At 41.9% G+C, this 13,774-nt stretch overlaps 1 protein-coding gene across 1 annotated transcript in view; it reads left to right on the top strand.

Moving 5' to 3' along the window:
- Positions 1-13,774, top strand: part of LOC144752444 (uncharacterized) — a 351,451-nt gene that overhangs the window by 185,155 nt on the left and 152,522 nt on the right. Inside the window, exons 9-10 of the mRNA XM_078640371.1 lie at positions 5,560-5,780; positions 7,048-7,359. Of these exons, the coding sequence (XP_078496497.1) occupies positions 5,560-5,780; positions 7,048-7,359 (533 nt within the window). The remainder of the gene's footprint in view (positions 1-5,559; positions 5,781-7,047; positions 7,360-13,774) is intronic.

Here is a 13,774-nt window from a genome sequence, read left to right as displayed (position 1 = left end):
TTTATGCCACCTACATATGCACATCCACACAAAACCACCAAAATCTCTGAATATAATTTTAAATTACACAGTGACCCAAATCACTTTAATTAAACTCTAACAAAATAAAGATTCCAAAATGCATATTTACATAAGCCCTAATGACCCCTCATAAACCTTTTCCCTGCATTCCTGGGCACTTTTGTAAAAATCGCGGCATTTTTACAAAAGTGCTGATTTTGCGGTTGGCCGCAAAATCCTGGAGGGTCTACTAAATGGTGCCTTCAGCAGGTCAAGGAGGACAGTGATCGGCTTGTAGATCGGGCCACCTCCAGGGCTTTAAGTGGGCCGGATCTTGCCAGTGCTCAGCACCGGCAGTTCTAAAAAGCAGGTGCTGAAACGGGTCTCTATTGGGCTCTCCATTTTTGCCATTACCTTCGGGACGAACAAAAACATCTTAACTCTGCAGCAATACCACCCTTCACTGCCTTTGAGGTAACTTCAAAGAGATATGTTATAGTTCTTTTACAGTCTCATAATTTCAGAGTGAAAGTATTTTCATTATTATATGCAACAAAGCTACACTTTTTGCTTATGTATCTTATGCATCTAACGGCCATTGACTAAGGCCCAAGCTTGTTGTAGGTTATCTTAACTTTTGAATTATATATCTGGATTCAACCACAGAAGCAGCAAAACGCCAGTCAGGCGGCACATATGCTAAGCACAGGTTTTTTAGCATAGGTGTTTTAAGCCACGCCCTTATATGCATCAGCCACGCCCCTTTGAGAGAGTCTCTCGACCCCCATGCATGCATGATCTTTTGTTTAGCCTTCTACCCTCGTTATATAAGCACTGATCAGTAAGCAGCTTTTTATCAAGAACTTGTATTTCAAGAAGGCTATGAAAAAAGAGTGACGCCCCCTGTCTCACATAGGAGGAAGGAAATAAGTCTGCAGTGCCGTCTCATCGGAGTCCTGTCGACTTTTGCAGGACAAAAGTGAAACATGAGGGAGATTGGCCCAGGGGGCAAAGCCGACCGATGGCAGGTGCGGGCCGGTTCGACCGGTACCAGGCGCCGCTTAAGGTGGCGCCGCTAGTTCCAAAATTTTATCAGGCTCGATGGCCGTGACCGGTGATTGGCGGTGGACGTGGTGGGGGGCGGGGGAAGGAGGGGGACTGGGGGGGGGGCTGCCAGGCGAGGATAAGAAGAGGGGATGTGCCTCTCCGCCCCTATTACCTGTTTTCCTCGCCTGGCTGCCCTCGACAGTGACCTCCGTGTTGTGCCTGCTCCCGGATCTCGTCACCTTGCCTGCTGCGGAGAACCTGAGAGGTAGTAAAGCGCAATTCTTTCCCGCAACGGCTAGGAATGTCTGTCTCCGTTGCTTTTGACTGTCAAAACTCTCTAGCAGCCCTTTGCTTTATAGGAAGTCAAAGTTGCATCCACCCCATCCCAATTTAGGATGCGGAGTTGCTTCCTCCATGACCGGGACAGAGAATGACCGACCGCCCACCTGCACCTGTCAGCTGGGAAGCTGTCGGTTTCCCCCTGGCAGTGAGCTTGGATCATAATTATCGATAAAAGTATCTGTGCCACCTGCCACGTAAAGCGACGTTGAATAACCATCTAAGAGTACTGTATGAACAGATGGGATAAAAGTCAATTCAGAAATACAAAATCTCAGTTCACGTATGAGTATTACTAGGAATTTCCTGGAACAGTTTTAGTCGCCGAGCCTGTCAATCAGCGATTCGCTTCGTGCAGAGTAGACTAGAGAATATGAATGCATCATGCATGTAGCCCCGAGTCCGGCAGGAGACTCTGTAGTATGTGGGTAGGTATGTTCTGATTATATGTGTTGTGCCTTTAAGAACATGATGTTAATAGAATGTATTAGGTCACTGGTTCTGTATTCTAGGATGTAGACCTTATTATCTCATTTGCTGTTATGCTGGCTCTGTGAGCAGTCGTGGGTCTGCTGAGTGGAAATAAATTGCTTTCTTCAATCAACAAGGAATCTGTTCTTTATTATCAAAAGAACCTTGCTACATTTATTGCCGATGAATTACACTCGTAGCGGGCCAGCCGACCATCCCGAGAACTTCTATTCTCTCTCCTCGATGTGGATTGACAACGTTGGATAGTTTTGCTAAACACGTAAACTTTGTGTTTTATGTGCACCTTTCTGCTGGCGTGTTTCTATTTTTTGTGACTACCTACTTTTACTTTCCTTTACCTGAGCCTCTTTTGGATTGTTCGCTTATCTCAGCCATTGACTATTGTTTGGCTTCAAAACCAGCTTGTCCTCGAGAGTTGAACCGGAGATTCCACATTCCGTGTGTCCGTTTGAAATTAAGTGCATTATTTGTCAACATTTTGAAAGGAATTCAAGTGTGTTGGAAGTACAGCAGCAAAGAACAAAGGTAAAAATAGAATCCATATAAAAACAAGAAATAAGTAAGAAGTAAAAATGCATAACCCTGACATAAGTGGCAGAGCTTTCCTGGGAATACATACAAGTTAAATGACAAACATGAGACACACTCACTCTTTAGACTGTACATGTGCAACTGTCTCAAACTCAACACTGACAAGACGGAAGTACTCCTCTGTGGGTACAACACCTCACTAATGAACGACACAAAGTGGCCTGCTGCACTCTGCCGATTCCCAGCCCCAACAGGCCACACTTGCACCTCAGCATCATCTTGGACAGCAAGCTATCTATGAAGAAACAGGTAAGCTCAGTCTCATCCACCTGCTTCCGCACCCTACGCACGCTCCATAAGATCTTCAGGTGGCTCCCAGTCAACACCCCAAGGAGCGTCAGGCTAACCCTGGTCCCCAGCAGACTGGACTACAGGAACACATTCTCTGTAGGAATCACAGCACGCCTCCTGAAGAGACTACTGACAATACAAAAGTCAGTGTCAAGACATTCTCGACCTCCCCAGACGGACCCACATCACACTCCGCCTCAAGAAGCTACACTGGCTCCCGATTCAGAAAAGATGCCAGTTCAAGATTTTGACCCATGGAAAGCCCTGCACAACAAAGGACCAGCTTACATCAACAAAGCATGGCCTTCCATCAACTGACCAGACACTTACGACCCGCATTCCTCTTTTTTGCAGACACCACCCAGTTCCGCCAAAGCAACTGCGGAAGACTCTCCTTCTCACACCTGGCAGCCAAAGCTTGGAAGGACCTTCCCCTGCTCATCGCTCTGGCAATTCAGGAGAGGACTGAAGACCTGGGTGCTCGATTGAACAGATCACCAATAAGCAGTTACCAGCTCCAATGGCCTGAGACCCTCATGGGTGATTTGCCTATCTTTATACATTCTTGATTGATTGAGTGCATATGCTTTTAGATTGCTCTGTCCTTGATGAAATTTGGCATAAAATCTTTCTTTATTGTAGAAATACCAGATACATACATACATACATACATACATACATGCATTATAGACATTCATAACGTGAGTTTCCTTCAAACTCTTACCACTATTATAATAGTCCTCTGATTTACTGTGATCCCACCCTGGCTAAAACCTTCTGATCTCCAACTATTTGTCCTGACGATCACTCTTGACCATAAGTTAACTCTGTGCAATTGGAAATCCACAGAGAATTTATCAATCCATGCTTGATGGGAATCAACATAAACCTCTACTTCTCAAGATGTCTTGCTCATATTCAATTACAATAGCTGTAAAGAACCAGTTTGCTCTGCAACAGTCTTTACGTGCAGAAAGCCATCAATCACATCCATAACATTTACATTGTTTTCTTTTCATACTTTTCTGATTGCTCTTATGTCTCTCATACACTCAAGTTTGCTCCACCTTTCACCGAATACACGTTCTGCTGAAGTAAGACAATACATGTAGCTCTTCTGATCGATTAATGGATGTCTGTCCTCCTTTACTTCTCTTTAATGTTTTAATTTTTGGAAATTAGTAACAACTGCTTATGCTGTAGCCACTGCGTTTGTTGTGCACACATATACAACAGATTTAAATGCTTTCTTTTCCTGCTTTTTCTATTTTGTCTTGCAAAAACGGAGGAAGATTTTTTACGTGAAAAATCTTTTATGCATTCCATTGTTTTCAGTGTAAGTTACCATTGTTCGTTTGATGTATGTACAAATAAACAATGAGTAAGAACAGGGGGTTTCTCTCTATATGTCTCTGTATCCAGCTCTCCTTCAACTGCTACCTCTCTTTATAAACATATTTTGCATTCTGCATTTTGCCCTCTTACTTTCGAGCTCAAATTGAATTCCGATGGGTCCTAGCAAGGATGGTAATTGTCGGACATTTCACAATGTGAAACCCCGGTTTCATTTTGAAAACTGCAAAAAACAAAATGATTATCTTGCCATACATCCATTTTAATCATATTTTTAAGCATCTTATTTGAGTATTGAGTATTTATTTTGTATTGCACAGTTACTTAAAAACATCTGCAATATGACTTACATGCAATATTTAAAAGAAAATTAGAACAATTATTTAAAAAAGACATTCTTATAAAAATGGGTTTACATACAACCTTATAAGATATATTATGTACATTTATAAATCGGCAAAGGATTGTCAGTTCAACCTTGTTGGAGAGTACTTGTTTAACAAACCAGGTTGCCTTTTATATTGCCTGGCCCCTCTTCTTCCATAAGCCTAAGACGCAACACGGCCATGTATCTCCCAAATCTGGACAAGTCCTGCGGTATGGTGCAGGAAAAGAGAACCGAGGTTGCTTCTTTCACTGTCCGGACCCCCGTTACGCAGCCATATTTGTTTTAAAAGGTTCTGACGAGACTGCAACATACCGGGACAACAACAAATCAAATGTAGCAAAGATTCCAATTTAAAGTCACAGATTCTACATCTGATTTTGTGTTCTAGAGATTTCCACCCAGGGTTTAATTATTTAATTGGGAGGGGCACAAGTCATAGCCCATTCAATGTTTTTTAGTGCTTTCCTTCCCAGAGCTTGGTTGAGATAGGGCTGGATTTTGCTCCCAGCAAACGATGTTATCAGCCAAGGTGAACCTCTTCCTGTTGCATATTCTGCTAGATCACTTCTATGCGACAGTTGGTAACATTTTTTATTAATTGAATTTTTGATTGCCAGATAATTTATCGTCCCCTGATCCCAATTTTCAGTTGCTAATCCCAACGTTTCCACTGCTTCCTCTGTGTAACGATGCCACGGGTTAATTGATCCCCCGTAGATTGGCTTCAGCATGCTCTTTAGGCTTCCGGCTGGAGCTGTTAGGACTTGATAGCAATATTTCACGTGCATTCCCAAGCATTCTTTACTTTGTTCCTTCAGTCCGAATTCTAAGCGAATTAGGCTGTTGCGTGTATATTTAGGCAGTTTGAAAATGCGTTTATAGGCCTGGCATTGTGCTTTGTCTAACATTGATTCCATTTTGCCTGGGAATGCCTGCTGTGCATAACCTACAATTGCCCTGTTTAAGCATCTTATGAAATGTAGTTTTTGTTTTTTTATTATGTATTTTTCATATTGTATTTTTTCGCATTGTATTGTCTTTATTATTTCTTATGACAGTACTCTTAAGTGCTGCAACGATCTTTGCTCTAAATACATTTGTGCAAAATCTAAATTAATACATGACCTGCTGGATTATCGTTTATTTGTGAACATTAGATCCAGCTTTAACAAAAATGTCCGCAGGTACGGACGGAGAGGGGTTCTAATGATGGAAGTGATGGGGAACTGTGATTTTACTTGTTGGATTGTTGTCACATGGAATGAGCTATATGATATCAGTAAGCCGATCGCCAAGAGTCTACAATTGTCTGGATATAATGCCTGTATTTATTACCTGATTGTTATGTGCCTTGATTATATTTACAATAAAAATAATTTAAAAGATATATATCATACTGGGCAATATGCCCTTTTCAGTAGATTCTTCCAGCTCCTTTTCAATGAACACCAACAGTTATCTTAAAGTGCATCTTTTTATATGAAACTGTAACTTTGGGAAAACCTTTAGTTAGATTTGACTCTTGTATTTGCATGAGGCGAGTTCTCTTTGAACAAAAATAAAACATAGGATTCCATCTCTGCAGTCTTATTCGCCTAAGAGACAGCAAACTTAGAAACTTTGAGAATATCCTGTAATGAGAGGTACGTTTTATGTAAATTCGCAGAGCTATCATTATACATACAATCAAATTCTGACATAGAATCAAAGTTAGGTTATTTAATAGCCGAGGCACACAATCTTATCTCTGTTGCTGAATGTCAGACCTTTGTTTTAATAAATGTTGGCTAGGTTTCTAAAAAAAAAAGAAAACCCATTCTGTGACTTAATAATATTCACTTTTCATCTTGCCAGGGAGGATTGATTTCAAACCATCGATTTACATAAATATTTTCATCCGTGATTTTCTTTGTATCCTCCCACCCATATTCCCCTCCCTAGATGTGCCCCACCTCTTTTTCTTTTTGTTTTCTTACTAGGTTGGTATAACTTTCTGTGTGATTCCATTTTATATTAAAAATAATATGCTCCAAACATGTTATTAATTTGTACTTATGGTACTGTTGAGTTCATGTCTTCTCTTGTTCAGTTTGCTATGAGAAATATAAATCAGCATTTCTACATCCAGCTTACGAGACTTGAATGTTTTTATCTCTTGGCAAACTACCAATCAGTGTTTTTGGTGTTCAGTATTGTTAGATCTGACCTATTTCCAGCAAGATATGGTAAATATGGAAAAACCTTTTGGAGTCTGAAATACAGTTTACTGGTAAGGTAAACGTGACATCAGTAGAATGCCACCCAGTGGCATGCTCAGGGGACAGTATGTTATTACTGAAGATAAACCCACATGTTAGGGGTCTATTCCTCAGAAATAACAGCAGTAATGACAGGTTTGCGTAGGGGTACAAAAATGTTGTGAACAGAGTCTTTTTGTCACTTTAATTAAATTATAAACCGCTAAAATTAGTAGAATGTCTAAAAACAGGAGCAGATTGTAGAGAAACTAGGATCTGATGTGTTTTTTAATTTTATATCTTTATCAGATTGTTACACCTCGTGCTCCCCCTTCCTTGGAGACCCTTTATCAATCACCAGGATGCGCAGCATTAATGATCTCCCTGAAGATGTCCAGGTGGAGGTGCTGTCTCGAGTTCCAGACCAGGACTTGATCCATCGCTGTAGTTTGGTCTGCAGCCACTGGAGAGATGTGGTTGACTTGCCCACCCTTTGGGAAAGGAAATGCCAGCTGGAGGGTTATTTTCTCAGTAGCGGCATACAAAATCCTGATGATTGGAGGTGCCTTTACTTCCTCTTCAAGCTGAAGAAGAATTTAATAAAAAATCCATGTGCAGAAGGTTTGTGACCCTTGCGTCCGTTGTGGCTGTACAGAGATACAGGTTGATTTCTGGTTTCTGTTCCAAAAGTTAAATCTTGTGTGTCAATCTATATGTAATTGAGGAGGACATATTTTAAAGCATGCTCTTAAAAATGTTGAAAAATTGGAGGTTGTTCCTTAACAACTTGGGTAGAAAAAGGGAGGAGCTAGATAGCATATTGGAGCAAGATGTTGTTGATTATAGTTTCCTAAGTGTGCAGTGATATCTGATATGATATGTTGGGATTCAAATGTTGCACCATTCTTATGCTGAGGGTTTAATGCCATATGTCCCTGGTATTGACTACCCCTGGATAGAAGAAAAAAACAAGCAAGTATGATGGCTGGGAATAATGGTGCACACAGCCCTGTAAGGTAATAAGTAAGTAATGTCAATCAAACATGTAAGTTGAAATGTCCACACTTGGTATGGTGCTCAGTAGGAGGAAGAGCCACCCAATCGTCCTCTGCTGGAGGGGGTTCCATATGTTATTGAGAAAGTTCTCCTGGCACTCATATAATCACTGCTGTTGAGGTCTTGGTATTAAAAGTTCTTTATTTGATTCCGATGTATAAATTTCGCCCTTGCACTTTGCCAAAACTTCATCAGGGCGCATTTGATCTAGAAGCAGTGGAGAAATATAGGTACTAATTGACAAGTCAGTCTACGATGTCACAAAGTGATATTCATCTCATCTAGCCTCCCTGGCTCCCCCGCTGCCCCCCCTTTCCGATCCATATATACCGTGGACATTATGCTCCTTTTTTTTGCAATTAGGCCGCACAGACTCCTGGCAGTTAGTTATTTTTTTTGTTGTTTTGGTCAAGTTTCCTTTTTTGTTCATGTGTGGAAAAGAATCTTTATGTGTGGAGAATTCCTGCTGCTGCTTGGGTACGTCTCTTTAATAATTGTACCATAATAGTTGGGAGTACCAGTGAGGCCGCCTGTAAATTTCCATCTAGATGGTCAACTAATGGCCCCATAAAGTTGATAGTTGTTTATTTGGGCATGGACCTGGGCTCGCACATCATTTATAGTACAAGACCTGAGCGCGCAGATGTGAAATGAGGAATGGGGTAAATGTAATAAATGGCTACGTATAAGATCAATGGATTTGGATTAAGATAGCACAAACATTGAACGTTATATATTGTGATATTTGGCAGGGCGATACCCTGTCCTTTGAACGGGGATAATGTCTTTACACAATATTCTGCTATTGTATTCATGGGTATGGTGGCAACTGTCTTATGATGATGATGCATTTATGTAATTGAAGTCCGTTAACATGTCTTTTCAAAATGTAATAAAAAAGATTTTTAAACAAATCTAGCCCCTCTGGCTGGAGTGGAGCCTAGGTCCATGTGTAGTGTGGTATCCCATGTGGTATTGGGTATCTTGGCATTTAAGATACCCAATACTACGTGGAATGGCCATCCGACAGATTCGGATACCACACCACGCATGGCCTTAGGCTCTACTCCAGCCAGGGCGGCCACATGAGATTAATATCACTTTGTAACATTGTAGACTGACTTGTCAACTATTACCTATATTTCGCTATTGCTTCTAGATCAAATGCCCCCCTGATGAAGTCTGCTCTGACAGATACAGTTTAAGACTAAACACGTGTTGGCAAAGTGCAAGGGTGAAATTTGCCCCTTGATGAGGACGGACAGAGAGGGACTCTCTTTAGGCACACAGAAGGTGCTTGCTAGCCAACTGCCACCTGGGTGTCTGGACCCAAATTTGCATGAAATAGTTATGCTCCAGCCTACTGCCAGCAGAGTAGTTAATGGGATCTGTCTACAACAGGTAGCGAATCAAGATCACAAATCAATTTCATCATCATCATCACGGAAACTTTATTCGGCCAATAGACCATTGAACTGCAAATGCATTACAATAACATTTCATTAAAATAATCCTTTTGAGGACTGGGTCGAGCCCCCACATTCAAATTCATAAATACTGTCATTTGGAGCCTATGCCCCATCGCCAAATAAATTTATATGATGCAAGTGATAAAGTACAAATTATTCACCTTAGTGACACTTGTTTGGTTAGTTCTTAGACCCCACAGAATGTCTAAGCTGACAGGCCCGATGTAGGCATATTTTGAACGGCACACAAATTGTTTATAAATATCAAGCCCGGACACTTGGTGGCCCTCTTGGGAGCTCAAGGTATCACCCATGCACATTCATGTACTTGCAATTACCAGCTCTTGTTCTCAATCCAGAAGGAAATCAATTGCTAATTGAGAGGAAAACAAGGTAGCCATATTTGTTGCCGGAAGAAATGAAGAGCAACAACTTAATCAAGTAACGCTCACAGATAAATTCCCCACCCTCAGAAATATTACAAAAGACTAAGCAGTGATCAGGTAGGCAGAAAAGGAACCCTCCCTCGTGACATACACTATCCCCGCCCCTCCAGCCCCACTCCCTTTTACCCCACACCCTCATCTGCGAAGCACATTGGGCAGCAAAAAAATGAAGACATGAAGAACCGCCATGACAGTTGAGCCCAGCGAAAGGTTTGCATGTATGTTAGGAAAGGTTTTAACATAAAGTAAAACATGAAGACCTTCCAACTCCAAGATTTGTGGGAAAGATAAAGACAACTTCTGATAAAGGAAGATATCAGGAAGTGCCACATGTCTGAAAGAAACACTTTAGTGATAGATTCCTTACCGTAGAATTAAATAACTGGGCAATTCCACGCAATATGTAGAAAATGGCTTCATGTCTGTATTTCCAGCAATGTGAATCTGTGCGTAGCTTCAGTTTGTATAACTGTAGGGGGGATGCGATAATACCTGTGTAAAAATTTAAAATGTATAAGCCGCAGCTTGTAGATAGGGGATAAATGTCTTAGCTGTGAGCAACAGAACTTCCATTGTTTGTCTGTAGGCAGATCCCCCAACTCATTTCTCCAATGCACCAAGGCATTTGGGGAAACCCATGGGGTATTTGTTTGCATGAGATTATATAGCCTGGTTATCAGTTTTCGAGGTGACAGTGTGGTTAATAAATGCTCCCGTTCCTTCATGATAGCTGGGGAAATTGGAAACGTACGGTGTATTTTTGTGCAGGTGGCACGGAGTTGATAATATAGGAGTATATCCAAAATTGAAGCCTGCGTGTCCCCATGACCTGTTGGTGACTCCAAAAAAGTGTCTTGTGGATATGGTGATGGAGCGGTAATTTCTTCTGGTAATTTCTCAATGCAAAACCCTCATGCTACCTCTAATTTAGCGCTCAAAAGGTGTTGGGCCCTTCACACCATGTATTACCTTCAGGAGATTTTAAATAATCATGAACAGTAAAAACTGCAATTATTATTCAAGCCAATAAAGAGAGTTGTTGAGTGTTTTAAAGGGTTTTATTTTCTAGTCAAAAGTTAAGTTTTTCTCTGACCCTATATTCATTAGTAAAATATCAATTAGGTTACAGAATTTGGAGAACAGGAAAAATAGCATTAATAAAGAACACATTACAGTCTGCATATAAGCATTACATGTAGTTATGAAAATGTGGCGCAAAATATCAGTCAAAATTCCTAAAGAGTTTCTAAGAAAAATAGTCTTGCAAAGCTAATCAATAATTAAATAGTTGGCAAAAATCTCCCATTAAGAGAAATAAATGCATAAAACAAATAAATCTTTTTAGACCTAATTAATTAGTCAAAACATAAACTTAAAGTTTAGCATCTAAATCTAAAGAGCCTTTCTATCTGTTGCTGTCTGTGCATCTCTGTGTCTAAAGAGCAAAAAGGAGGGAGACAGCCCGCCCTTCACCAGACCTCAAAGGAATGTGGCCTACAGTGCCAAGATATGACGTGGAAGCAAGAAACCTCCCCCTGAATCTCCTCGGACGCACCTCCCCTTCAGCAATCTCCCGGGACGTTTCGCGTAGCTAACCCATAGAAGCCAGCTGAGCTGAGAAAGCCATCCCCCATCCAGAGAGGACATTATTTTATACTCTAATTATTGGCAGACTACACAAAGATGTAGCATCTTTCAGGAAAACCTGTACGTGATTGGTCAGTCATGATGGCATGAGTTCTCAATACCCTGACTCATTCTAAAATCCTGACTTTACCAGTTTTAACAAAAGAAGCATACATGAATAACTACATTTATAAACATTTGCATTATTTACTAAGAAAAATGTTTCATTCTAATTCTCTTCCTTCCCTTCTCAGCGCAATCAGATGGATACTTTTAACTAACTGGTACATTGGCACAGTCACAAGAATCTACAGTTCAAGATGTCCTTCACTTCTTGTCATGAGGAAAGCTGCCACAGTCTGCGCATGCTCCCTTCTCATTAAATTGCAAGCCATAGCCTTGATGGATTCACAGGCAGCCATGTTTTGTGTAGGCCCCAAAAATAAAACAAACACAAAGATAATATTAATTTCATGTAAATCAGCCCATTATGTTTCCCTCCCTCATACTAATACCCCTTATAAATGTTTACCTAGCCAAGCTATTAGTGAAAAGCAGCTTTTCTATTATTTATGACAACATGCAAAATAAATGTGAAATGTGCAACATAGCATTTTCATGCTTTAGTGTAAAATTTAAAAGCACACATAGTTAATACAGCGCACACAGCAACATGCTTTAGTGTTTTATTTATTTTTTTTTTTTTTTTTTTTTATAAACCTTTATTTGATTATGCAATAAAATACAAGGATGGGCCTACAACCACACGGGCCAGCCGCTAAAGAGGAGAAAATACACAATATACACTTCCGTAGCGGTAACGATCAATCGTCAATGCAATACTCCATATAATAGACAGAACAAAAACAGATTTTGTTTTATAAAAAAGAACAGACACACAAAAAAGGCGAAAGTGTATTACTGAAGGTCAGCCCAAAGGACGGGAGGGGACAGCAACAAAAATAGAATCAAAGCTATAAGCTCCAAAGAGCCCGGATGGGGGGGGGGACGGGGCACGAAGGAGAAAAAGAAGGGGGGGGGGGAGCCGGAAAACCAGCACAACCCCTATATGCAAGGTTCCAAGAACGCTCGCCTAAGGAGACCGGGAAAGCTCAATGTCATCCACAAGGGGAGGAGTACAGATGGCACCACGATATTCATTCCATTGACCCCACACCCTAGTCCATGCCCTGGGTCTGCCCCTAGCCACGTAGACAGTCTTCTCACGGAACATAGACCAATCCATGTCGTCTTCCCATTTCGATAGTTCAGGGGGCTTGGAGGCCCCCCAAAGTTGAGCAATATCTCGCTTCGCAACCATATAACCCAGGGTGGCCCACCTAGTCTGGGCCACCGAGCAGTCAGTGGGCTCCCAAACATTCAAAAGACAACGACGAGGTTCCGGACACAAGGACACCCCTGTCACCACAGCCATAACCTCAAGCACAGCCGTCCAGTAAGCAACCACCATCGGGCATTCCCAAAGAATATGTAGGAAAGTCGCACTCAAACCACATCCACGCTTACACAACCCATCAGAAGAAAAACCCATCACAAGCAAACGAGGTCCCGTAACATACACCCGATGAAGGATCTTCAATTGGACCAAACGGAGACGAGCCGGGATAGCCACCTCTCTAGGAGAAGAGAGGGCCGACTGCCAATCCTCGTCATCAAGCTCCAAACCATCACGAACCCATGCCTCCCGGAGTCGAACCAACAGATCAGTCCGATTATTAATCAGTTTCTTGTAAATCAGGGAGATAGTGCTGTCAGGAAGATGTCCGTCAAGGACACGGTCTTCAAGGGGGGAAGAATCAGGCGGAATCTCACCAGGAGCAAATACAGCGGTCAAGGCGTGCCTAACCTGTAGGTATCGAAAGAATTCCCGACCACTCAAGCCATATTCAGCCTGGAGGGCCTGAAATGTTCGCACAGAGCCCTTGGAATACACATCTCCCACTTTAGAAATTCCAATCATGTCCCAGCGATCGAAACCCTTGGTAGACCAAAGACCGCCCAGACGTTCGGAAGCATAAAGCGGCTTGGCTAACGTCAAGCGATCCTCCCAGCCCAGGCTCCGAGTCGCGGCCCGCCACACCGCCAAAGCAATCGACGTAGGACCCACAAGATGGCGCCCAGCAGGGCGAGAGTAAAGCACTCTGTTAAAGTCACCTCCCGGAAGCTGAAGTCTATCCATCTCAAACGCCGGATTACTACCCGGCGAGAACATGATGTGGTTGATAGCGGACAAGTGTGAGGCCCAATATTACCTCTTAATATCGGGGAGTGCAATGCCACCGTCATACCAAGGAATGGAAAGCTTAGCAAGAGCAATACGCGGGCGTCCATCCCAGACAAGTTGTCTCTGGAGGGTCTCAATCTCCCGAAAATAGGACTGAGGGACAGGATCATAATAATTCTGGAGAGCGTAAAGAA

This window comes from Lissotriton helveticus, chromosome 5_1, assembly GCF_964261635.1.
Source record: "Lissotriton helveticus chromosome 5_1, aLisHel1.1, whole genome shotgun sequence".
Classification (NCBI taxonomy): Eukaryota; Metazoa; Chordata; class Amphibia; order Caudata; family Salamandridae; genus Lissotriton; species Lissotriton helveticus.
This window is presented reverse-complemented; position numbering and strand designations above follow the sequence as displayed.